Source organism: Trachemys scripta, chromosome 8 (assembly GCF_013100865.1).
Source record: "Trachemys scripta elegans isolate TJP31775 chromosome 8, CAS_Tse_1.0, whole genome shotgun sequence".
Taxonomy (NCBI): domain Eukaryota; kingdom Metazoa; phylum Chordata; order Testudines; family Emydidae; genus Trachemys; species Trachemys scripta.
The window spans coordinates 69,664,529-69,692,099 of record NC_048305.1 but is presented as its reverse complement, the minus strand read 5'-3'; the positions used below and the strand labels follow the sequence as shown (position 1 = coordinate 69,692,099).

Sequence of the window (27,571 nt, the reverse complement as noted above, 5' to 3'; positions counted from 1 at the left end):
CCAGAAGTATAAAAGCCCGCCTGCAGAGCTCAGTGGAGCCCAGGCCGGCGGAGAGAGCAGACGTCCCTGGTCGAGCTCCTGCTTGGAAAACAGCCGCAGGCCGCAAGCGACCTGCTGACTCACCGGGCCGGTCGAGCCTACCTCTCGCCAGGTACCCTGAGGAGGACTAGCCAAGCCTGCCCCGTGCCAGGTACCCCGAGGAGGACTGGCCAAGCCTGCCCCGTGCCAGCTACCCCGAGGAGGAGCCGAGCTTGCCCTTTGCTACCTACCCCGAGGAGCCCATGCTGGTGGAGAGCACCGACGACACTAAGACGGCCCAGGTACCATAGGAGTGTGGGGGAGTGTGAGGGGGAGTGTGGAAGTAGCCCGGGGGCAGCCGACCCCAGTCTGGCTGCTGCACTGCCAGAGCCGATGTCAGTGTGTTGCAGCCAGGATCCCCACTGACAGCAGTGAACTTCCGTCGCTGCTAGGGCCCCGGGCTGGGACGCAGTGGAGTGGGAGGGCCTGCGTCCCCGTGCCACCCACTTCTTGGGTGGCAGACTCTCCCTTTTTCCCCTGGCCTAGAGAGGCTGGGTGCCTGCCTGACTATTTGATTATTGTCCCGCCCTGACCTAGGGCCTGGGCTGCTACAAACTCTGACCCAGCCCCTGCTTAAAGGCCTGGGTATTTGCCTGACTGTGTGATTACTGCCCCGCCCTGATTGAGGGCTCGGGGCTCTTTTCTGACTGTAGCGAGGTGGTGGGCTACCCCACAGCCCCGCTGAGGGCCGAACCGCAGCCCAAAACTACTACACGTGGTACCAGAAGTGGGGACCTCTTGCCCAGGATGTGGGCACGAGCCCCAGACCCCTGTGAGAAGGGGACCGGGGGGGAGCAGTCCCCCACAGGAGACATGGATTTAACTAAGCTTTTCACGCTCCTGACGGAGAGCCAGGAGCAACAGCAGGCGGCCCAGCTTCAGCAGCAACAGCAGCAGCAGGCCGCCCAGCTCCAACAGCATCAGCAGCTCATCCAGCAGCTGGGAGCCCAGCAGCAGCAGCTGATACAGGACCTGACGGTGAAAAACTGGGAGTTCCAGCAACAGTGTTTACAGCAGCTGGCAACCGCTCTGCCCCGGCCTGCGGGGCCCCAACCAGGAGACCCGGACGGGGCTCCCCATTTCACCCTGCCTGTAAGACTGACTAAGATGGGACCACAGGATGACCCTGAGTCCTTCCTAGTGACCTTCAAAAGAGTCGCACATGTTGCCAGGTGGGCGCCAGACCAGTGGGCCACCCTCCTGGCACCATACCTGACGGGGACGACGCAAACGGTCTACCGGGGGTTGTCCACGGAGGATGCACGAGACTATGTCCGGGTAAAGGTGGCCATTTTAGACGCCTTAGACATCAGCCCCGAAACCTTCTGGCAGCAGTTCCAGGCCCTGTCCTACACCCCGGGCACCCGACCCCAGCTGGTAGCCCAGGAGCTGAGAGACCTGTGTCAGCGATGGCTACAACCTGACAGGCGGAACCCTGAGGAGCTCACCGAGCAAATCCTGCTGGAACAGTTCGTCCACATCCTCCTGTCCCAGGGGAGGGCTTGGGTCCTCCACCACCGGCCTCCCACTGTAGCGGCTGCCGTTGCCCTCACAGAGGGCAGAAACCCCGGTCGGGCCGGGTATGTGGGGCAACCCTCCAGGGCTCGATCGCCCCAATCCCGAGAGACGGGCGAGCCCCCGAGTTGAACCACGGAATCCCTCGCGGAGTCAGGAGCCCCGGTATAGACGTCCCGAGGGTCCCCCTCAGCCTGCCCCCATGGTGCCCGAGACTGGGGCCGGCGGGGCCTGCAAAGTCCCCCTAGGAACCAGGGGGGAGGCTCAGCCCGACCTGGGCGACCCGAAATCGGGCCCTGTTTCTCCTGTGGGAAGCGCAGACATCTCCAACGCGACTGCACTGAGATGGACTGCAGCTTTGGGCACGTTTGCGCCAGAGAGAACTGTGCCTGACCTCCGCAGGCTGCCAAGGTCACCGTGCCCATCATTGTCAGACTGCCAGACGCGGGCCCTGGTTGACTCTGGCTGTGGACAAACCCTAGTCTGCCAAAGCCTGGGCTTCCCTGAAGACCCCCAGCTGGGGAACATCCTATTGCAGTGCATCCACGGTGATGTTCGACCGTACGCCAGTGCCCGAGTCCCACTGACCGTCGACGGAGTCACGCGGACCATGGTGGTTGGCCTGGCTCCGCGACTGCCTACCCCGTGATCTTAGGGTGAGACTGGCCAGAGTTCCCATGCGTCCTGGGCTCCCATGCGCAGGAGAGCCCCGATATCACCCCAGCCTTGGAGGGGGACTGCCGCGAGGACCCCGCCGTGGAGGCTGAAGAAGCGGGACATCAGAGCCAGGGGGGTGTGCCTAAAGACCCCCCACTAACATCGACCGATGACCTTCAGATCGGTACAGACTTCTGCCGAGACCAGAGGGAGGATCCCACCCTGGAGCAGGCGTATGAGCAGTTGGCGGCCATAGACGATGCTCTGATCAATCCTGCCCGGGCCAAGGTATGGCCCTGGTTCGAGCTACGAAGCGACCGCCTCTATCGGGTGGACCGAGATGTCCGGGGAGGTCCAGCGACAACTGATTGTGCCTCGCTGTCACCGACGAGCGGTGATGAAGCTCGCCCACGACGTCCCCGTTTTTCTGGCCTGGGGTGCACCAAGAGGTGCGAAATTATTGTAGCTCCTGTCCGGAGTGCCAGCTCGCTGCTCCCCCACGGACGGCCCCGGCCCCACTAGTCCCCATGCCCATTATGGAGACCCCGTTCGAGCGGGTGGCCATGGACTTGGTGGGACCCCTCCCGAGGAGCTGGGCCTGGTTTTTTTACATCCTGGTCATAGTGGACTACGCGACCCGCTTCCCCGAAGCCGTCCCGCTCCGGAGCATCGCTGCAAGGACCATTGCCGACGAACTCGTCAAGGTCTTTGCCCAAGTGGGCTTGCCCTGGGAGATCCTCACCGACCAGGGTACCAACTTTACCGCTCGGTTACTGCGGCAGGTCTGCAGACTCCTTGGGATTAAGCAGCTGCGCAACTCTGTATACCACCCGCAAACCGACGGCCTGGTCGAGCGGTTCAACCGCACCCTGAAAGACATGTTGCACAAGTTCTCCCCTGAGGACCTGCGCCAATGGGACCAGTTGATCCCACCGTTACTCTTGGCTGTCCGCAAAGTACCCCAGGCCTCCACCAAATTTTCTCCCTTCGAGCTGTTGTATGGCCGTCGTCCAAGGGGACTGCTGGACCTCATGAAAGAGACCTGGGAACAAGCCCCGTCACTCACTCAGGGCCTGCTCCAGTATGTTCTCCAGCTGCAGGGACGCCTAGCACAAGCTGGAACTCTCGCTCAAGATAATCTGAAGGCCACGCAGAAAGCTCAGGCCCAAACATATAACTGAGAGGCCCAAGTCCGCGAGTTCCAACCTGGCGACTGGGTTCTACTTCTCTTATCCTCCAGTGAATCCAAACTCCTGGCTCGGTGGCAGGGGCCATATGAGGTGATTTGGAAGATCAGGCCGGTCACCTACGAGGTCAACCAGCCAGATCGCCGGAAAAAAGTCCAGCGGTACCACATCAACCTCCTGAAACCCTGGCGGGAACGGGAAGGCCTCTTAGTCAATCCCTGTCCCCCAGAGCCTGAGTTAGGGCCCCGGGTTACACCGACGGAAGACGTCACCACGCCTCAGCTTGGAGAGTCCTTAACAGTCGAACAACGGAAACAGACCGGGTACCTCCTGCAGGCGTTCCGTGGGACGTTCACTGCCCAGCCGGGTTACACGACCCTCATGTACCATTCTATTCAGACGGAACTGGGGGTGGTGATCCGAGAGTCAACTAGGCCCCTACCCTATTGTATGCGGCGGGTCGTCGAGGAAGAAGTCCGAGCGATGCTAGAGCTGGGGGTCTGTCATAACTATAAAGGGAAGGGTAACAGCTGTCCTGTGTACAGTACTATAAAATCCCTCCTGGCCAGAGACTCCAAAATCCTTTTCCCTGTAAAGGGTTAAGAAGCTCAGGTAACCTAGCTGGCATCTGACCCAAAGGACCAATAAGGGGACAAGATACTTTCAAATCTTGGGGGAGGGAAGGCTTTTGTTTGTGCTCTTTGTTTGGGTTGTTCGTTCGCTCTTGGGACTGAGAGGGACCAGACATCAATCCAGGTTCTCCACATCTTTCTAAACAAGTCTCTCCTATTTCAAACTTGTAAGTAAATAGCCAGGCAAGGCGTCTTAGTTTTACTTTGTTTTCGCAAATGTAAATGTAACTTTTACTAAAGTGTTTATCTTTGTTTGCTGTACTTTGAACCTAAGACTAGAGGGGAGTCCTCTGAGCTCTTTAAGTTTGATTCCCCTGTAAAGTTATTTTCCATACTGATTTTACAGAGATGATTTTTACCTTTTTCTTTAATTAAAAACCTTCTTTTTAAGAACCTGATTGATTTTTTCCTTGTTTTAAGATCCAAGGGGGTTGGACCTGTATTCACCAGGAGTTGGTGAAAGGAAGGAGAGGGAATGGTTAATTTCTCCTTGTTTTAAGATCCAAGGGGTTTGGATCTTGATTCACCAGGGTATTGGTGAAAGGTTTCTCAAGGCTTCCCAGGGAAGGGAATCCATTGGGATGGTGGCAGCAGACCAGACCTAAGCTGGTAGTTAAGCTTAGAAGTCTTCATGCAGGCCCCCACATTTTATACCCTAAAGTTCAAAGTGGGGATACAGCCTTGACAGGGTCATTGAACCATCCCAAAGTGAGTGGCGCAGCCCAGTAGTCCTGGTCCCTAAACCGGACAGCACACAGCGCTTTTGCATCGATTGCCATCGTGTGAATTCCATCTTGAAGTTCGACGCCTACCCAATGCCTCGGGTAGATGAGCTGCTGGACCGTTTAGGCAAGGCCTGCTTCCTCACGACCCTTGACCTAAGCAAAGGATACTGGCAGATTCCCCTCGACCCCATGTCCCAGGAGAAAACTGCTTTCGCCACTGCCACGGGCCTCTACCAATTCAACCGGACGCCCTTCGGTCTCCATGGTGCCCCCGCAACGTTGCAGCGGCTCATGGACCGCCTCCTTCTTCCTCACCATGAGTACACAGCCGCGTACCTGGACGATGTCGTCATCTATAGCAACCAGTGGGAGAACCACTTAGAGCGGGTAGCGGCTGTCCTGAGGTCCTTACGAGCCACAGGGTTAACCGCCAACCCAAAGAAATGTCATATCGGGTGGCAGAAGACCACCTACCTGGGCTACATGATTGGAGGGGGACAAGTGAAACCCCTTGTGGGAAAGGTCCAAGCCTTAGCGGCGTGCCCACCACCCACTACGAAGCTCCACGTACGCCAATTTCTGGGACCGGCGGGCTATTACCAGAGGTTCATCCCCGATTTTGCCTCCATTGCAGCCCCCTTAACAGAGCTCCTTGTCAAAACCAGTCCCAGACGAGTGGAATGGACCCCAGAGTGCGACAGCGCCTTCCGGGCTCTCAAAGATTGTCTCTGCCACGAACCCATCCTGTATAGTCCCGACTTTGACCGAGGGCTCATCCTACAGACCGACGCCTCGGAGGTAGGACTAGGGGCAGTCCTGTCTCAGGAGGTGGATGGGGAGGAGCACCCAGTTATATATCTCAGCTGGAAATTATTCCCGCGAGAGAGACACTATGATGTAATAGAGAAGGAGGCCTAGCAGTAAATTGGGCCTGTGACGCCCTGCGTTATTACATCCTAGGGGCCCCCTTCATTCTAGTTACTGACCGCGCCACACTTCGGTGGCTGGCCCGGATGAAGAACAATAATATGAGGTTAACGCGGTGGTACCTGGCGTTACAACCCTATGCTTATACCATCCGCCATAGGGCCAGTAAGGTCCACGCAAACACGGACTTCTTGTCCCGCCTGGGAGAGTTGGACGGGTCTGGCCCCGAGGGACGGGAGCCAGCCTTGAGAGGGGGTGGGTGTAGCAAGGCGGTGGGCTACCCCACAGCCCCGCTGAGGGCCGAACCTCCCCTACTACCAACGTGGGTGGAGCCACCGAGTCCGGCGCCCGCCCCTCCGAGGTCACGGCCCCAACCCAGAAGTATAAAAGCCCGCCTGCAGAGCTCAGTGGAGCCCAGGCCGGCGGAGAGAGCAGACGTCCCTGGCCGAGCTCCTGCTTGGGAAACAGCCACAGGCCGCGAGCAGCCTGCTGACTCACCGGGCCGGTTGAGCCTACCTCTCACCAGGTACCCCGAGGAGGACTGGCCGAGCCTGCCCTGTGCCAGCTACCCCGAGGAGGAGCTGAGCCTGCCCTTCGCTACCTACCCCGAGGAGCCCATGCTGGTGGAGAGCACCGATGACACTAAGACGGCCCAGGTACCATATGAGGGGGAGTGTGGAAGTAGCCCGGAAGCAGCCGACCCCAGTCTGGCTGCTGCACTGCCAGAGCCGATGTCAGTGTGTTGCGGCCAGGATCCCCACTGACAGCAGCAAACGTCCATCGCTGCTAGGGCCCTGGGCTGGGACGCAATGGAGTGGGAGGGCCTGCGTCCCCCCTGCCACCCACTCCTTGGGTGGCAGACTCCCCCTTTTTCCCCTGGCCTAGAGAGGCTGGGTGCCTGCCTGACTATTTGATTATTGCCCTGCCCTGACCTAGGGCCTGGGCTGCTACAAACTCTGACCCAGCCCCTGCTTAAAGGCCTGGGTATTTGCCTGACTGTCTGATTACATCCCCGCCCTGATTGAGGGTTCGGGGCTCTTTTCTGACTGTAGCGAGGTGGTGGGCTACCCCACAGCCCCGCTGAGGGCCGAACCGCGGCCCAAAATTACTACAACATATTTTGGAGAAAATAACAACTTTATACAGTATTGTTTCCATATAAAAGGAAAAGTTACAGAAAGCAATCCCCCAAAATCCTTCCAGCTCTGCTCATAACTAAAAAAACCTTTGCTTTTCTACAATATTTACCAAAGCATTTAATATATTCATACAATATTTGCCAAATTGTTTATCATATTATCTGAGCTGATATATTTAGTTAATTTGCAGTAACTGAATATGCACCTCAAATCTACATACAGTACTTGTTAATGCAAAAAGTTTTATTCAGTGAAACTGTGACTGTCTCGTATTGCACTTGCTTCATAGGCTGTCAGGTCAGTTGTCAGAATAATTCTATAAATATTGTTAGAAGTGTATTGATAGATACAACAGTCTAGCAAACAGACATGTGACCTCTCATCCAGCTCTGTCATTGACTCTGTAACATGATGTAGGATAAGACTCTTAATTTCCCTGTACCTCACTTTCCCTGTGTGTAGAATAGGTCTATTAATACTTTCTGATCTTTGTTAAGTACTTTGAGACCTACACATGAAAAGTACTATATATGTGCTAAATATTTATCATAATTATTCTTAAGGTAGACCTTAAAAGGTGCAACTTACTCCTGTGAGTGGCTGTGCATAGTAAGTTTATGACTAATGCCTGAAGCTCCAGTACTAAGTGTTCCTGGAAAGAGTAAACAGTTGTTCTTATACCCTGCTGCGCCTCCCCTTTTCCCCAGCCAGATCAATACTGAGTGAGTGAAGGGAAGGGGCAAGCTAGAGGGAGCAAGCAACCAAAGGAGTAAGTTTTGGTGGGGAGGAACCCAGATAGTTTGAGTTCTCTGAAGACCCTGGCCCTTATCCTGCTGGACTCCAGCCAGCACTCTGTTCCTTGGGTGAAAAAAAGGCAAAGATTAGGAAGAATCCCCAGTTCAGATAGCCTGCTGTGGACTACCCAGCTGCTTGTGTTCTTAAGATGCCCATGTAGATCAGCATCCACACTGTGTCAGCTGTTATGAGTACACCGGGGAATACCTCAGAAGCCACTGTCTATTTAGATAGATAGTTAAGTTTAAGCAAAGCCATTGGGATAAGACAGTCGGTCGGCTGGATTTTGCTCTGCACTGGATTTACACACCACAGAATTTTGGCACGGGACCATTGTGTAAGACTATACATTTATACAGAACAAAAAGCTCTTTGTTGTTATCATTTGGTTTAGATTGTTTAAACATACTCCTGATCCACTGATTGCACTTTCCAGCACTGCCCATCTGCCAGCACTGCCCATCATCCCACATAAAAGGGGAGCTCAAAAACCGTTAGAGAGCATTCCGTTTCTACTCAGGCAGCTATGGCCACCATTCTGAGGTCTCAGGACCCAGTGGTCCAGCCAGCCAGGAATGTTGGAGGTGTCAATACATTGATTGATTTTCTGTTTGTTTTACTGAGAATTACCTTTTCCTTTTCTTTCCCTCTTTCCCCTCCCTTTGCCCCAATAAACATATTCCTTTTGTGCTAGGAGGTAATGCTGTTTGTATTCTGATTGGCTTCTTGGCTTCTTAGAACACTTGTATATTGTACTGAAATTGTCCTTGGAGGCAAGATGACACCCTTTGTATATATATTATCATGAATGCTGGAAGCACTGTTCTGACACCACTGTTCTAGTTATTACTGAACAGATGGCACCACAGATTGGTCAACAATATCATCCCAACCTCCAAGCTCAGACTCCAAATGCACATTCAGCTGGTACTCCATCTGGCATCTACAATCTAAATGCCTTAATATTTTAGTAATCAGTCTTGGGTAATATTTTATAGTTATTTATCTGACAAATATACATTCGTTTTCTGTTTAAGAATTATCTACAAAGAGACTTTGATTTTCACAGATGTATTCATTAATTGTAAATGTTTGTCTTTATGACAACATATTTCAGCCATGTGAACAATCTATAAGTATTCAATTTTCCTACACTTTCAAACCCAGGTCCCTAAAGTTTTTCTCCTAATGGCCTCATTTTCAGAAGTGCTGATTACCCAAAATTCTAGCTGAAGTTAACGTGAGCTGTAGGTCATTGACACTTTTGGAAATCAGACTCTATATCTGTACTTAGGCACCTAAATGATCCCTGTGTTGCGCTATCCCTGAATAAAATTTGCAGGACAAAAGATGAGTCTCATAGCAAAAAAATATGAGAGGGGGCACAAGAGAAAAGAGTTGCAGAAGTGGAAGGAAATGTACAAACCTCTTCCTTCAACAGGGAAGGCAGAAACTGGACTGCATAGTGTTGTTGTTTGTATTTAAAAGGAGTTTAGATGAGCTAAAAAATCTAATGGAAGCCCAGAGGAAAGGTTGCAGACAGAGTTTACTGAGACAGACAATCTGATTACTATATGGTATTCAGGTTCTCATTCTATTTAACAGTTTGAGTGGCACTAAAGTCACAATTATGCAAAATTTCCTCACGTCCGCTCATTGCTTTAATTCAGGCAATCCTATCCATGAAAGGATGTACAGATGCTGTGCAAGGAATTTTCCAAATCCAGAGGTTTGGTGTCTTTGCTGAACCAGGTCTCCTTTCCCTCTTCCTACAGGATCTGATATTAGAGATGCGTAGGAAGATGGTATAAAGACTGCTTTACTCTGGGTCAATGATGATAAACTTATATATAAGTTTTCAAACATTGTTTAGCAGGTAAATATCATTACCTCCATTATAGAGGTGAGAAAATTGAGGTCTAGGGAGGCTAAATAACATAGCCTAGGTCATATAGTAAGACTCCAGTTCAGCAATGTACTTAAGCATGTACCCTACTTTAAGCACATGAATAGTTCCCTTGAACTGAATGGGATTACTGACGTGCTTAAAGTTAGGCATCAGTTTAAGTAATTTGCTGAATTAGGGCCTAAATCAGTGTCAGAACCAGTGCCTAAATCTCTATGTCAAGGTAAGTGATTCATTCATCTCCACCGACCCTCAACTGTATAGTGGGAATAGTGATGCTTACATGGCTGTGGACATCTTAATTCCTTTGTATTTGGGGATTTGGTTTATAATTAAAAGCACTGAATCTGATCCAAAGCCCACAGAAGTGTTTCAGTTAACTTCAGTGGTCTTTGACTCAAGCCCATAGTCACAGATTTTCAGATGGGAAACCTAAGATACAATTTGGTGAAATAACTAACTTGCCTGGATAGCATTATGATTTAGGGGATAAGACATAGTACTAATTGTCAACAGACCAGGATTCCAATCCTGATTCTGATAATGAATTGTTCTGTAACCTGTGTAACGTCACTTAACCTCTCTAATCTCCATTTCCTTGTGTGTGAAATAGGGATATTGATATTCACTTACTAACATTGTTTGTAATGTGATCAATAAGTGCACTTTATTATTAAAGTCAGTCACTGGTAAAGATGATAACGTAATAGAGAAGCTTCTTGTTGCCAGCCATTTGCTTAGTCCATGTGGCATTTGGGGGTCTCCTCCCCATCCTAATTAAAGATAACCCAACACTTAGCAATTATTTCTTAGCGTGACTAACTAGATGGTACCAGAAGCATAACAAAACTAGTGCCAGTCACCATATGAAGAGGACCTTAGAGAGAAACACCAGTATCTTTGAAAAGGCACCTTGGAATTGTTATACCTTTACCGGTATATGAAAACCAAACTGTTCATCTAGCAGTAGAATCTTCACTAAATCACTAGAAACCCTAAAGCTCTGGATACATGCCAATCTCCTCTAATTAGCTGTTTGACAGTAAAACCGTAGACTCCAAATAACAGCAGTCTAGACAGCCTGGATATTATTACTATAGAGTTTAGAAAAACCTGCTGCAGAATTCATTTAATCTTCCTGCAAAAGCCTGAGGGACTGAAGAGTTCTGCTGGCCTTTAATATAATATTCCATATGCCAGGTCCATTGCATAATATTAACAGCAAGATGTTTTACTAAAAGCCTGCCAACTTTAAGCACTGTGAAAGCAATAAATTATGAAAGCAATAAATTGTGAAAGCAAAATTCTATACAGGCCCAAGTTTCCATAGAAATCAATGTCCTCTTGATGCTGAAACCCCATATTCACACTAGCATATTTTGAGCTTTAAGAAAAGATTTGTTATTTCAGAATAATTTTTTTTTATCTTTGCAACATGGAACAAAGCTGTCCTTAGATCCTACACACAATCGGCTACTCACACACACCCCAAGGAAACGTAGCCACCTCTAGATAGAATGCAGCAATTTCTTAGAGATGGACACCAATACTACTCAAGACAGGAAGTCAAGGATATCATATGTAATTGAAACTGCTGGGGGGAATTACTGTAGCCCAAACTAGATTTTGTTCTTTTTTCAGTGAGTTTTCAGGAATCCAATTTTATTTCTCATCCAAACATCTGCACCTCACACATTTCCCCATAAACAACATGATGCACTAAGTCAGTAATGACTGCCAAAAGAATAGTGCTATGTGCCCCTGTACTAACCACATCTTGTAGCACCATTCATTTCTTTGGAGGTCTCCCTCCTGATCAGATCCAACCCTGAAACACATTCTATTATAAGAAGCAACACTGCATAATATACTTGTAATTTAGTGGCAGTTCCTCTTTCCAGGCCCCAGCCTGAGAAACTAATGATCAGTAATGATCTCAAAGGGCTGATGAAAAGAAGGCTCCTTCGTTCATCCAGGATATAGAGCAGGAGTGGATATGCCCAGTGGATGCTAAACAACACTCAGAGCAGGAGTAGTCTCCCATACACCTACTGCTCAACAGACAAATGGATTAGGGTTGTCAACTTTCTAATTGCACAAAACTGAACACCCTGCCCAGCCCCGTACCTCTCCCCTTCCCTGAGGCCCCTCCCCTCCCCAACATTCTACAGAAAGGCAGCCTCTGCACCCCAGGTCTTTGGCAGACTTTTTCTCTGAACTCTCTGATGTTCAGGGGACAGTGCAGGATACCTCATGGGATGTCTGGCCCCACTGTGTGAGTCAATATGGGGGTGGGAGGGCAAGGACATGATCATACTTCCTCCTCACTCCCTTTGGGGCAGTGTGTCCCACTGGCGGTCTATGGAGGCAGTACACCCTGTTCTTTCTTAAGCATGGGGACGTGAGCATAGGGCAGGCAGGAAAAGATCTTGTGCTTCTCTGTTCCTACCCTATGTGCAAATGGGTCCAGAGATCATCTAGTCTTCAGAAAGATAACTGTATGCAAATTAATAATATGCAGTTAATATCCTTACTTCGCATTTAATAAGATAGTGTGCCTTTGACTTTGAAGATACCGTACTACCATGTTCCCTGCCTCACAAAACTGAAATATTTACAGCCAAGCTATATTAACCATGAGGGGAGGGTCTTTCTCTACAAAATCCACAGGGTACTTTTGCAGTGATCCTCTCTACTAAATGGTAGAGCTGAGATGTGGGCAGTGCTTCCTTCCAATTATATGACAAACACCTGAAAACATTTTCTATTGCTATTTATCTTTGGAACTTTATTCACTGCACTTCTTAGAAAATCTGAAATTACCTATTACGCACAAAATCAAATGAGAGGATAATAAATCAGATCTGTAAAACTTACTGAGTTGATGTAACATGCAACACTATTGATGTCAAACTGTTAACAATACACTGAATTATAAACACTACAATACACTGAATGATACACTGTATGCACAGTTCTTGGCTTCCTGAGTAAATGCAAACTAATTCCAGATTCCTCAAAAATAAACTTGAACTCTAAGCAATTACCAGAAGTCTGGCTTTCTTTTTTTCTAAACAGAGGGGTGAAGGTATAGTCAAAGCAAAACATTTTTTCTTTGTCCACGGTTGTCTGAATTTGGAAATGTAACAAAACAAACAAAAAAACCCTAATATCCCTCCAGTAAAAAAAGGAAGAACAACAACAAAAAGCCACATTGTAAGCTTTTGAAAAGAATGCTTCTTTTTATTAGATGCCTTTGAAATGGAAGAATTTATTTATTTATTTATTTATTTATTTTACTTTTTCTTTCATAAACTGAAAGCTGGCAGCAGTTCCGGGTGTCTGTAGCATGAAGGTTGTTTCTAGGCACTTGTGCCCAGAATCTATTACACATATTTTGCTTTATGTCCCATTTGTTTTCAAACATGAGTTATTCAGCTGTAAATGTAAACATCTGAAAGCTGATCCTTTTGACAGAATGCTATTTGATAAGGGTGACTTTGTAGAAAGTGTAACTGAGAAAACATACACAGACTAAATGTTGTTCTAGGAAACCCATCTGTAGGAATCAGAATGGGGGTTCAGTCAGAATTGGTATCTTCTCATTCTCCTAGTTAAAATAAACTTAAGCTTCTAAGGGCTACACTGATTTTTGGCACAGTCCTGAGCAAGTGATGGTACATAAGCTGCAGTAACCCAGGAGTCAAGGAGGCTGTGACTCAGAAACACACTCTGTTTTCTTCTGATAGTAGTAATTTACTGTTGGTTTGTACCAGCATTATATTAATAACTCATCTCCACTGCACTGGCTCAGCTATTCTGGCCAGCCAGTGGGGGGACAGAGCCAAGGCCTTCTGCATTTCATACCTACCTGCTCTGAATAGATAAGCAGGCAGGTAGCCTCATTTGCTCCTATGCAGCTGGACCCAACATCTGGGTACCCTGCACAGGGTATATGAGGGATTCTGATTCCCCTGCATGGACTCAGTATAAATCACAATCTAGTCCTCCCATTGGGATAAATTCACAGACACTTCGTTTTTCTTCAGATGCCTTCAGGATTAGGCTCACTTTTGTTTTAATTGAAATCAGGTTAAAATCCAGTATAAAACTCACTACCCTTTATTATCAAGGATTACATCCATAGGGCCCACCCCTGCAGAACCTCTGCAAGCAAAATTCCCATTGGCTTTAAACCAGAGTTTGATATGCTGCAGTATTAGGCCCATAGTTCTTTCCTATAACAAAAGGATTCAATACATGTGCTATCAATGTGAAATCTATGCATTTTGGGGGGGGGGGGAATCGCTATAGGGAAATCTCTGCATAAAGACTGTGTTAGTTAATGACTTATTATAAAATACCTCTCATTCACACCAACTACACTAAATGAAGAGTGACAAATCCTTAAAGCTGGCAAAATATTAAAAGATCCCTGCTATTTACGAAATATTTAAACTACAGACATACTTCAGACATATTTCAGTATTTTTATATCAAAGCCATAAACCAGTTAATTGTTTCATTTCTTCTACAATACTCTGATTCTGCATGTAGGAATTGCCTTTTTTGTAGTAACTATTTCTGGAGTTTTGGTTTACAGAGCAATGCTTATCATGTTGTGTATTTGAAAACCCACAAAAGATTAGTTTTAAATGGCATATCAGAAACTTTTGGGCTACACTGTGCAATCCTTCTATGAATGAGCACTTACAAAATAGGCCTATTGAAGTCTATGGGTCTACCCAGTTGAGTAAGAGGGTCACAGTAGGCACCTTAGAAAAATGTTCTATTTAGAAAGTATTCTTCTTTGCTTCTTTTATTTAATAAGATATTTTCATGACAACAAGGTCTTTGTTTCTTAAGCATCTGTCTACTCCTGCTGCTTTAATCCCCACTTCAAGTCATTATCCTCTGTTTGTGACATCACAGTAATCTCAATAGTAATCAACGGCGAGGTCATAAAATATTGGTTTAGGACTTCAAGTGAAGAACAAGCAGCAGGGGCAGATGAACTTCTAAATTGCAAAGACCCTCAGAATGAAACGAAAGTGGAGGCAAAGGCTTAGACAATATGTTTCAAATTTCCTACGATGTATTGAACATTTTTTTAAAACCAGTGTTATTTTCTCAGTACAGCCCTGAAATTTCTGTTTACCTCTCCCTCTTAAAGTAAAAACAAAGACACAGTTTTCAATGAATTCATAAAAACTCCATCTATACAATATTTGCACTGGTCTGTTAAGTCATCCAAGAATACTATGTTTAGTATATTCATAGATTTTAAGGCCAGATGAAACCATTATGATCATCTGGAGTCACACCCTGCATAGCATAAACCATAACATTTTCATCAAGTGGTCATGTATGCTAGGAATACAATTAAATTACAAAAGGATAGTGCCCAATCTTGGAACCCTCACTCGCAAAAGCAATCTTTACTCTAGAGAGCCGATGACCAGAATGGCATAGAATAAAAAAGTAAAATACATGTGTACATAAGGATTAGTCACATAACTAAGAGTTGCAGTATTGTGCCTATAATTTGGAAAGAGATACTTTCAGGTGTATGTGTCTAACCAGAACAGAATCAAAAACCTGTCATCTCTAGCAAAAGGAAATTGCAAACTACACATTTCAAATGGATTGTGAGTTTAAAATTTCCAAACATACCATAACAAACAGCATGTTGTGATGGAAACAGACAGGGAGCCAAGATCAGAAGGGAAGAGCAAGAACAGCACAGAAGACAAAGGAGAGCAGTGGGAGCAGAAAGGGGGGTAAGACCTATGGTAAATGGCCAAGAAATCAAACAGCAGGAGAGCTGATTCCCAAATGCTATCAAATGACTGCTTTACATTTCTTTGAGCCATATGTTATAAAATAACATAGCTAGAAAAAAAAATCAACCACTTTATTATCCTGAGTATTTATTTACAGTGATACAAGTGTGTTTTCTAAAATATTTCACAAAATAGCTATAGTCATTTCTTGGAGTTCTAAATGAATTCACCACATAGCAACCTGACTGAAAGAGGAATCCCCAGAGACACACCAAAGCCAAACTGAAGTGCCACCATTATGTCATGTTACAATATCTAGTTCTGGCAACGGTTTGTAAGTGTGTATACAAGCCTAAGCCATAGGGGTTTAGAAATGCCCTTTCAGAGGACATCAGTATACAGGATGTGCTCTAATGAGTCAAATCATTGATCCATCAAATCCTAAATCCTGCTGCTTGATGCCTAACAGGAAGTAAATTACTCTAATAGTGCAATTGGGCACTTGAGCAATGTTGTTTGTATAGGGTTAGGGGTAAAAGGGGACAACCCTTCTTGACCTCTGCAGTATTCAGATCACTGAAGGCTGAATTTGATTATCTTTATCTAAAGGCCTGTTACGGCAAGATGCTGGGTGCCTGTGATGGGGTACCTACCCCACACAAGGCCTGAGCAGAGAGAAAGGGGCAATTAACGCTCTGACAAGCTGCACCTGGAGATTAGTCAGCTTTTAATTGATGATGAAGCCCAGCTGGCCAAGGAGCAGACTAAGCTGGTATAAAACTAGGAAGTAGATTGTAAGAAAGGGATTGTGGTGTGGAGGGCTGTAGTCATGCTATGGATTTAGAGCGGGAAAAGAGGAAACTGGAGAAAAAATAGATGCCCTTGTTGGAGAAGTCTGACAGAGACAAAGTAGGAAGCAGCTGGGAAACAGCACAAGGTTTGGAACAGTGCAGATCTTGTCTGCTGGTTTTAGGGTTCTTGGACTGGAACCCCGAGTAGTGAGTGGGCTAGGTTCCCCTACCAGCCACTGGGGAAGTGCAAAGACTGGGCAGTGGAGCAGAAGACTGCCTGAGATAGCTGTCCAATGGGATTTTGATACCCTGGAAGGGGAGGATTATAGTAACCTGTCAGAAGGGCCTTGCCACAAAAAGAGAGTACTTTAAATGATGAGAAAGGAGTAACCTTCTCTACAGGGAGAGAGAGCATGTGCAAGACTAGGGGAGAGAAACCAAAGGATGGCGTGTCAGAGCAGGGGTGAGCTAATCTCCAGAAGAACCACAAGGAGGCATGCTAGCAAGGAGCAGCAAACCCTCTGTCAATGCTTATAGGATCAGGTCTTTAGCTTGCATAAGTAAAAATGTCATAAAATTACCCCCCGCCCTTAAATGAAGCTACACTGTTGACTTCTATGACTTCTTGTGGTAGTGAACTCCAAAGGATGACTGTATACTGTGAAGTATTTCCTCTCATATGCAAAGGAAAGCCTATTAGATTGTGTGTGTGTATATATATATACAAACTAATAAAGTCATCCTTGTTGTCATATTACAAAGCAGTTTAAAAAGGAGGAGCTACTTCCTTTGTACTACAGAATCCTGAACACCTACACTAAATACCATCTAACTCTTCACATTCTATAGCTAAATAAGCCTGTTTTTTTTTTTCTTGTGTCAGTGCATAGGGCAACATCTGTTTGGTGTGGGGGTGAGCATGCAGGATCTAGCACGAGTCCCCCATCTTTGACTGGTTTTTTTAGAATAAAAATCCACTGTACAGCTGGCCCAGAGCAGAGCTGATGGCAGCAGAGTTCTCTCCTGTAGCAAGTATTAATGGGATAGTCTCAAGAGTCTTTTTCCAGTCTTAACAGAAATACTAGGAGAACAGTATTTCTTACATTTTCTGGCATGTCCAGGTTCATTCTCAGCCAGCATCTGAAGTGCAAAGCTCAGAAAATGAAATGAACTGTATCAAGGTATTTTAGCGCCTTGAAGAAGGTTCCATTCAAATTTATCTCTGGAAATAAGTAGATCTTTATTTTTTTCCAAAATGGCTTGCCCTTCAATGCTCAGGCATGACGCCATTCTTGCTCTCAGGACCCTGGAATGCCGTAGGAGATGAGTCTTCAAGTCGTAGAGCCCTCTGTAGACCAAATCCTTACAATGGCTTTTGCAGTTGCCTTTGAGCAAGCTGTTGCTTATAGAAATAGGGGAAGGAGGATGGATGATAAAAGAGGAAGCAAAAAGACACCCCCAAAAGAAGGGGTTTTAAGGGTGGAAACAAAGTGAGAACCTTTATTCTTAGCCAAATATTGTGAGGCACTATTTTACAAAAATGTACTGTAACTGATTCTCTTGGTTGAAGCCAAGAGAAATGGGCTACAATGTCATGTCAGGTACCCTTGGGAAACTGAATCACTAAAAGAACGTGCATTTCTGCAACTATGCTACGAACTGTAAAAATGTTGCTGTTCTCAGTGCTGAATATTTACATTCCAAAAAAGGGTTTTACAGACAGCTACACTATTTCTTTAATGAGTCATAACCAACTTCCTTCTTAGCTGATTAGGAAGTGGAACTGAAAGACTGCTTTGCAAATTCAGGGTAAGAAATGTTGAAAAGTCTAGATAACCATCGCTAGCCCCATGTTTATCATATTTTTGAACATGCACACTCCATGGAATAAAAAATACAGAAAAAAATGGTTTAAGTGGTTGGCCCAAATTCTGATACATTACATATCTGCATTGAATTCAGGCAGTTGCATGAATGTATATGAAAACAGAATGTTTGTTTTTATTTTTGGTCTCCATATCTAGTCCTTAATTCCATGTAAATTAACATTTACAACATTAACTTTATTGCGCTGTGCAATACCTTTGTCACTGCACAGCCCCGTGTTAGAGTTGCTAACCAAGAGGTGACAGCTTGAGAGATTCACACACAGATTGTATTCCGTTTCTCTTCCTTTTTTGAAAATATCTTACTTGAAGGGATGGAGGGAGTTCAGCATAGAGCAACAAAGGGGAGAGAATGGAATGGAGGTGTTTGCATATCAGGAGAAATTGACACAACAGGGATTATTTATTTTTGAGATAAAATAGCTAAGTGGTGATATGATTGAAAAGCCAACAACCTTTGTGATTGAGAGTGCCAAGGGAAATTTTCAGTGAGACTATGATTTTTTGAGTGTTTGCAAGGGAATGTCTTAACATTCCTTTGACACAAAAAACTTCTGGAAGTTTAAAATATAAAAATTTTAAAAATACATAGATAAGAGGTGGTAGCATTATAATCAAACAGCTCCAGAGATGTTAGGCCCCTGGCTTGCTTCAGTAAGCAAGCACAGATGACTTAACCAGACATTTCCGTGTTAGCAGCCACTCTATTTATTTTAAAAACAGATAAACATGATACTTGGCAACACTCTTCTGAAACATCAAAGACTCTCCTTAGTCAATAACAGGTAAGACAAAGAGAGAAATACTGGGAGGTTTTGCAGACCACACACAAGCAGAGTGTCAATGGTACTGGGAATTAAAAGGCATTTTTTTCACAAAATATGTAAGAATGAGCTTATGACTAGTGTATTATTTAAACTAAAATCTACACTCACTTGTAAAACATCAAGAAAATAAGCTATAATCAAGTCATCTGCTTTCTTTTACAATGTGTCCCATTTTCTCATGCTGAATTCCTTTTATTTGCGTATATACTACTAAACATGATCATGGCAACTTAATAACATGGAGACAAATTGTGGACCTCGGATTTTGACCCCAAAATGAGTAAAATAATAGTGCAAAGGGAAGAACAGGAGTACTTGTGGCACCTTAGAGACTAACAAATTTATTAGAGCATAAGCTTTTGTGGACTACAGCCCACTTCTTCGGATACAGACTAACACGGCTGTTACTCTGAAACCTGTCATAGTGCAAAGGAGTGCCCACAGCAGGACTCAAAAGAGCTTTCACAAGCCTGATATAGCCACCAATGCAGATTATTCTTGCCAGGCATATAAATAATCTGAGGAGAGGAGGTAACATGGTGACTACAGGTAGATCCATTTGCAGATGCTAGAAGACATGGCTCAACCTTCAGACCCATTAGCCCTGTCCCAGAATACTCCTCTTCAGAAGACAGTGCAGTGTGAACTCCCTGGGTTTTGAGGGAAGCAGAGTCATAGCACAATACCTTCATGCCACATTGCCTCTCCCAACTGTAGAGTCTCAGGCATACATGTTGCCTAAAAGCCTATGGGCCTAATCCTGGCTTTATCTGTCCTATGGTGAGCAACTCTGTATGTGAAAGGAGTTAACTATTTATCTGCTCCTGTATTCTATTCTCATTGTCCAGCTTTAATCAGTTTCAATTGGCAGAGAACAGAATTTAAAAAACAAAACAAAAGAGGTTTATGACATCAACTTGCTAATCTCTTTTATGTAGTGATCCTGCCTAGAGAGACCTCATTATTAGGAGTCACACATTTCCTTAAACATATTCATTTCACCTTTTCCACTTCCTGACCTGTCAACAATAGAAACAGGTATACTCCCTTTTTGCTAAAGCATAATCTAGTTACTTGGAAAATGAATGACTAGAATGAACAATATAATCACCCGAGATATACAGAGTACCTTCAAGACATGTGCTCCTCACACCGCACCTCCTACACATTCTGCCCCACCCCTCCAAAGTGGCTGGAATTCACCTTGCTGCCTATGCTTAGCCCAGAACATCAATTTGGAGAGAGAATGAGAGAGTTGGAATGATTCAGTATCCTGCATTGTACCAAATTTGCCTTATGAAGTTCCTAAAAGCTTCTATTTTAACTTTCATCAGGAACTCTGCTCACCACCAAATCATTTAACAGCAATTATTTAATGCTGGACTTTTACCTCAAAAACTTCTTCATCTAGAATCCTGGTTCCAAAGACGGTGATGCCGTTGGTGTCAACAATTGCTCTGTCATTCCTGTCAAGTGCTTTTGTGGTTTTCTTTTTACAGTCAACAATCATGGTAACACTTTTCTTCTCCACACTGATAGCTACTCGATGCCACCTAGCAAAAGAACACAGCTCTTCTGTAAACTGTTTTTAAAAATAGGCTTATAAATTCAGAGTTCCAAAGTAAGAAAAAAATATTACAAGTTGTAAGCCAATCAAAAATTACACCTACTACAGTTCATAAAAATCTACATCAGCATTCATTTTCTTTTCATATTTTATCTTCTCATTTTAAGATCTAACACTTTCTTTAGTGGTTTATTTTAGAAAGGGCTGTAAATAACTAGCATATAAAATAAAAATAGAACAGGACTAAAAACTAAGTAAAATATAAGAACATAAGAATGGACGTACTGGGTCAGACCAAAGGTCCATCCAGCCCAGTATCCCGTCTACTGACAGTGGCCAATGCCAGGTGGCCCAGAGGGAGTGAACCTAACAGATAATGCTCAAGTGATCTCTCTTCTGCCATCCATCACCTCTGACAAACAGAGGCTAGAGACCCCATTCCTTACCCATCCTAGCTAATAGCCATTAATGGACTTAACCTCCATTAATTTATCCAGTTCTCTCTTAAACCCTGTTATAGTCCTAGCCTTCACAATCTCCTCAGGCAAGGAGTTCCACAAGTTGACTGTGCGATGTGTGAAGAACTTCCTTTTATTTGTTTTAATCCAGCTGCCATTAATTTCATTTGGTGGCTCCTAGTTCTTAAATTATGGGAACAAGTAAATAACTTTTCTTTATTCACTTTCTCCACATCACTCATGATTTTATATACCTCTATCATACTCCCCATTAGTCTCCTCTTTTCCAAGCTGAAAAGTCCTAGCCTCTTTAATCTCTCATCATATGGGACCCGTTCCAAAACCCTAATCATTTTAGTTGCTCTTCTCTGAACCTTTTCTAATGCCAGTATATCTTTTTTGAGATGAAGAGACCACATATGTATCCAGTATTCAAGATGTGGGCGTATCATGGATTTATATAAGGGCAATAAGATATTCTCTCTTATATTCTCTATCCCCTTTTTAATGATTCCTAACATCCTGTTTGCTTTTTTGACTGCCGCTGCACACTGCGTGGATGTCTTCAGAGAACTATCCATGATGACTCCAAGTTCTTTTTCCTGATTAGTTGTAGCTAAATTAGCCCCCATCATATTGTATGTATAGTTGGGGTTATTTTTCCCAATGTGCATTACTTTACATTTATCCACATTAAATTTCATTTGCCATTTTGTTGGCCAATCACTTAGGTTTGTGAGATCTTTTTTGAAGTTCTTCACAGTCTGCTTTGGTCTTAACTATCGTGAGCAGTGTAGTATCATCTGCAAACTTTGCCACCTCACTTTTTACCCCTTTCTCCAGGTCATTTATGAATAAGTTGAATAGGATTGGTCCTAGAACTGACCCTTGGGGAACACCACTAGTTAACGCTCTCCAATCTGAACATTTACCATTTATTCCTACCCTTTGTTCCCTGTCTTTTAACCGGTTCTCAATCCATGAAAGGATCTTCCCTCTTATCCCATGACAACTTAATTTACATAAGAGCCTTTGGTGAGGGACCTTGTCAAAGGCTTTCTGGAAATCTAAGTACACTATGTCCACTGGACCCCCCTTGTTCACATGTTTGTTGACCCCTTCAAAGAACTCTAATAGATTAGTAAGACATGATTTCCCTTTACAGAAACCATGTTTACTTTTGCCCAACAATTTATGTTCTTCTATGTGTCTGACAATTTTATTCTTTACGATTGTTTCAACTAATTTGCCCAATACTGACGTTAGACTTACCAGTCTGTAATTGCTGGGATCACCTCTAGAGCCCTTTTTAGATATTGGCGTTACACTAGCTATCTTCCAGTCATTGGGTACAGAAGACGATTTAAAGGACAGGTTACAAACCATAGTTAGTAGTTCCGCAATTTCACATTTGAGTTCTTTCAGAACTCTTGGATGAATGCCATCTGTGCATATGCTTGCACAGAACTGAATGGAGCAGCATTTAAGTCCCAGTCCAGCGAAACGCCTAAGTATGTACTTAACTTCAAGCACTTGTGGCCTGATCCAGCTCTCACTGAAGTCAAGGAAAAGATTCCCATGGATTTACATTAGTATGTGTGTTGATGGATCAGAACCTTACTGCAACAGTAATGCATAAAACAGACATCTATAATAAATGGGTTAGGTAGTTCAAATGATTGAATATCTGATGTACTTACTAGAAAAGCAAAAGCCAATCAACCTTTTGAAATTAATAAAATTGCATTTAGTATTTTATTTGTTTAAGTCAATCCATAATCCATGCAAGACAGCATAATTCATCATCCTGAAATTATATAATTAAGTAATTTTGGGAATTTCCCCCCAAAAAGTTCTATATATGTAAAATTGCTGCAAGGAGATAGTTTGAGAGAGGGAGATAATTTCTTCTATGTGATACTTACAGATTTGTACTGTATCAAGCCCATACAATATTGTCTCCTGAAGTGCTGCTTTAGGCACAAGGAATCTGACACAAAGCCCACTGATGTCACTGGAAAGACTCCCATTGACTTTAATCGGTTTTGGATCAAGTCCAAGTTGCCTTTCTCTAAATTCTTGCCTGTATAAGAACTTCAGTGTGTTCAGGTTAGAGCTAAATAAACTGTTTACAATACTTCATTAGATTAATTAACTCCCTTTCTGTTCATGAATGATCTGAGAACAGACTTTTTTGTGAATTTGTTTGTTATTCAAAATTATTTGAGGAAAGATTTGAAATATATTTGCACGAGCCAATGGGTTGCTTATGAATGACACACTATTGTTAATGCTTTGCTAGTCACAATTCGCTCTTTGTACTCTATGATTGGTCACCTAAGTCACATGTCTGGCCTCCCTGTTTGGATGACTCCCAAATGTAGAAAGAACTTTCAAGATGGAGGCACAAACATTCCATCATTAATATTTGTGAAAATACTTATATGGACATATTTACAATTTTTGTCAACATTCTTTCAAAAGTCATTTTGTTTGCACAAATATTCATGAAGTGAATAAAAATGGGTTGTGAATACTGCCAAAGTGAATTACTTCTATTTGAAAGACATTCATTCATGAATAATTTTGCAGTATTTGACCAACTCTAGTATATACTGCACGGCACTTTGTTATCACGACAAAAGATATGCATTAGTTTAGTGAGACTGTTTGCAATGACAAGCTAAACACCTGAGTACCAGAGAATCTTTACATATGACATGGAGTGAGCAAAGCACAGCATCTCTGATATGAAAAGGCAAGGAGAGTCAGAGAAAATATGTGCTGTTAGCGAGATGCAAGATGAGTACCAGAATTAAATAATCTTGGCTGGCATTTGCAGCCATGAAGGGTGTCCAAATCAGAGAGATGGCATGGGTCATTTTTAAAGGGCTTTTATATATCAAAGGGAACATCTTGAAGCAATGGAATCTTACTGGTTACCAGTACCATAGAGCCAGAACTGGAATTCTGTGTTCACTCCTGAACTCAGTTAAACATTATAGTTTTAAAAGCAAATGGTTTAGCTGTCCTCAGGCTCACTTGATTATTTAGAGTTTTTTTTAATTACATTTAAATTTTAAGACAAAGCATAGCTCATTGTTGCACTATGTTTTACGTGGGACAGTTGAGTCTGAAGCATAATATTGGCCAACCACCCCAAGGCCTGCAGGGGCCAAAAGCAAGGAAAAGGTCACTCGCTCATCATTGCAAGCGAAAGATTGCTTCACATCACTCAGCATCTATCTTTTGGTAAATTCAAAAGCAGTATCCACTCTCTGTTGGGAGCATGAATGCCAGCCCTTTAAACCAACTCTGGGTGAAGCTCATTTGATTTCTTCATTTTTATCAGAACCTCAACACGTGGGGAGAAATTCTAGCTCTACTGAAGTCAACAGAAAAACATTAGTGGGGACAGGATTTTACCCCTTGTTTGTTATATAGAGAAACAAAATGAAAATGGCCTGCTGCTTCAGTTTTCCTGCTGCTGAGGGGAACACATATCAGTATTTTGAGCCTTATGAAGCTGTATTGTGCAGTAACACGGAAGCTAGTACACAATTTAACTTTTCCTTTGGTCTTTCATGTTATTCTTCGGTAACTTTATAACCCTTAGTCTTGACATTCTATGGGAATTTATTTGTCCTCCAGCCTGCAACATTCTTTCCTTTCCAGTGTTTAACAAAAACTTCAATCTGTATATCTCTGAAAAATGCAGCTACCATTCCTGCACTGTAGCATAATAAATAAAAATACTTTTAAAAGGATGAATGTTCCTTTAATATAATTAGCGTTAGTGTCGGGGGCCTTTAAAAATAACAATAATGGTCATGAAAGGTGCCAAACTGACATTCCCAGAGCCTGAATTGTCTTTATCCAATAACTGGTACAGCAGCTCAGCAGCCATGTAAGCAATGCCACATTGCCCTGCTAACATGCCTTCACTCTGACTCAGGGAACCTCCTCCTGGCAGAACAGGGTAAGACTGGGTTCTGGGTACATATTTATGTAGCGGGGAGGCAAGTGAAGGTAACTTTGCACTGGCATTGTCCCTGGATGCTTGTTGAGCTGAGGGTGACTTCATGGGCCAAGAACAAGATGACTTCATAGCTTCATATTGTTCATTTAAGTTTTTATTTCTATGAGTGCTCCCTTGCTCTTGAATTATGGGAAAGGGCAAATAGGAGCACAAAGCTGCACTTGTTTGTATTCTTGTATTCTGCAGGAAGCTGGAACTAATGGCTTGTCTACATTACCCGCTGGATCAACGGGCAGCAATCGATCCAGCGGGGGTCAATTTATCACGTCTACTCTAGACACAATAAATTGACCAAGCGCTCTCCCATCGACTCCAGTATTCCACCAGGGCAAGAGGTGCAGGTGGAGTCGACGGGAGAGTATCAGCCCGGGAGTAAGTAGATCTAAGTACGTTGACTTCAGCTACATTATTCACGTAGCTGAAGTTGCGTAACTTAGATTGATCCCCCCCTTGCCCCAGTGTAGACCAGGCCTAAGTTCTCCTGCAAAGGGACCTTAGATTCTGTGGCACTGTAGTTCAGCCAGCTGACAATTCTATAACTGATTCATTTAATTTTACAACTATACTATGTGAAGGAACATTAGTCCACACAGTAGTTCCTGTGTTGTTAATTTTTATATTAAACTTGATTTATTTTACACTTACTTTCCATCAGCAATGTTGACTGTTCTAAAAAGAGGATAATCTTCTGGGGCAGGTTTTCCATACTGATCTTCAAACAGGAAGACAGGGGATCTACCAACTTCCACACCTATTTGCTGAATACCCTGTTCATTGTAGACAGATAAAAGGAAGGACTGGATCCCCTTTTTAGGTTTTACTGTAATTAATATTGAAAAGTCTTGAGGAAAGTTTCCACCTGAGAAGAAAATGACAAATGTAGTCACACATCTGAAAAAGATATAACCTTTTTGTAAACATGTATGCTTTATTATTAATTGAGAGGTTCTATTTTTCTGTTTTTCCTCCAAAATAAATGTGATAAAAATTCTGATTACAAGAAAATTTCTCTCTTCAAACCTTTGTCTTTATACTTTCTTGTCTTCCCATTCTCACTTTACTTCCCAAAAGTTTTATCTGAAGACATCTTAAAAGCTTGAACTATAAAATCCATTGTGCATTTATGTAGATGTAACACAATATATACAAGAGAGGTGGCAGTTCTGTATTAATTACTTTTCTATTCTTCATCTTCTTGAAAAAGGGAGCAGAAATTATTCTAGTTTATAACTACACATTGTAATTTCAACAGACAAAAAGACAATTGATATTCTTGGAAATATGTTATCAGATACCTTGCATTTCCCAGTGGCCACTCTAATAGTTTAAACCATTTCGTTTATGTATATTCCATTGTTTCCAATATGTATCTTAAATAAGGGTTATATGCAGAGGGACCACACATGATTCCATACATCACTTATGTTATTAACACAAGGGTTAACTGAGGCTTATGTGGTCTATAAAGCCATATGCTGGGTCTCTGCCCTGAGATAAATTTAGTACTAACATTTTTATTTAACTGTGGTGCAGATGTTACTTATTAAATTATCTCAGAAATAACTTATTTAAAAACAAAACACATGCCTATTTGTATGTAATAGGAGATTTGCGCAAAGAAAAAAGTTTTTATTTTCATTTGCTGCCTGACAATTTCTCTTTGAAGTACACGCCATAAGTCAATCATTGTTTTAACTTCTACAGCCTCAAGAATAAAGAGTGGATGGATACAACTTTTAAATGAGGGAATGAAAAAGACGGATGCATGTGATGAAAAAAGTGCCCTGAGTGTTGTGATCATTCTGAGGCTCCTTTTTTACTGAAAAACACCCTGCCCCATTTTTTCCACCATCCAAACGGAAAGCAAATGAGCTTTGTGCAAAAAATCTCTATGGAGGTTGATTAGTGGAATTCTCCCTAATCCAGAACCAGGCTCAGAGAACAATGATGTAGCCATTCTTCAGATGCTATTGTGGCCTTTCATAGCTGCTGCAACTCATTACAGAGCTTTTTAACCTGTGGTTCACCAAAGTTTATCAACCTAGTCAGCATACCCCGGCACATCCCCAAGACTGCCCCCAACCACGCCTTGATATTGTTGTACAAAGCCTCCATGGAGCATAGTTCTACTGCTTTTCACTCGTGCAAGGGAGTCAGTGTTTGACCATATAGGCTTACTCACATTGAGGCAATCAGGATATGGAGCCTTGACACAGATGACAGAAATGTCATGAGATCAGCAGTTCTTGTGAAATTTCTATGCTTTATTTGCAAAATGTTAGTCATAAAGTTTAAGGCCAGGAGGTACCAGCAGATCCTCTAGTCTGACCTCCTGTATATCATAGGCCACCAACACCAGCCAGCACCTGCACACTAAATTCAACAACCCAAACTAGATCAAAGTACTACTGTCCACAGGAGACTAAACTATTGTGTCACAGGCAGAGCCTGTGAGAGACTGAAGTACACTAACGCCACAGGCCCCTGAAATGGCAGAGAAATTATTAGATGAGATATATCCAGATAATCCCAGCAAGTGACCTGCACTCCATGCTGCTGAAAAAGAAGCAAAACCCCCACGGTCACTGTCAATCTGACCGGGGGGGGGGGGGGGGGGGGGGGGGGGGTTTCTTTTCCCCCCCCCCCCCCCCCCCCCCCC

At 43.9% G+C, this 27,571-nt stretch overlaps 1 protein-coding gene across 2 annotated transcripts in view; it reads right to left on the bottom strand.

Annotated features, from left to right (window-relative positions):
- The window catches only part of COL11A1 (collagen type XI alpha 1 chain), a 240,885-nt gene that overhangs the window by 183,271 nt on the left and 30,043 nt on the right, over positions 1-27,571 (bottom strand). For both annotated transcript variants that reach the window (XM_034778961.1, XM_034778960.1), the window contains exons 3-4: positions 25,558-25,771; positions 20,239-20,401 (exon numbers count right to left, since the gene is read on the bottom strand). In XM_034778961.1, the coding sequence (XP_034634852.1) occupies positions 20,239-20,401; positions 25,558-25,771 (377 nt within the window). The remainder of the gene's footprint in view (positions 1-20,238; positions 20,402-25,557; positions 25,772-27,571) is intronic.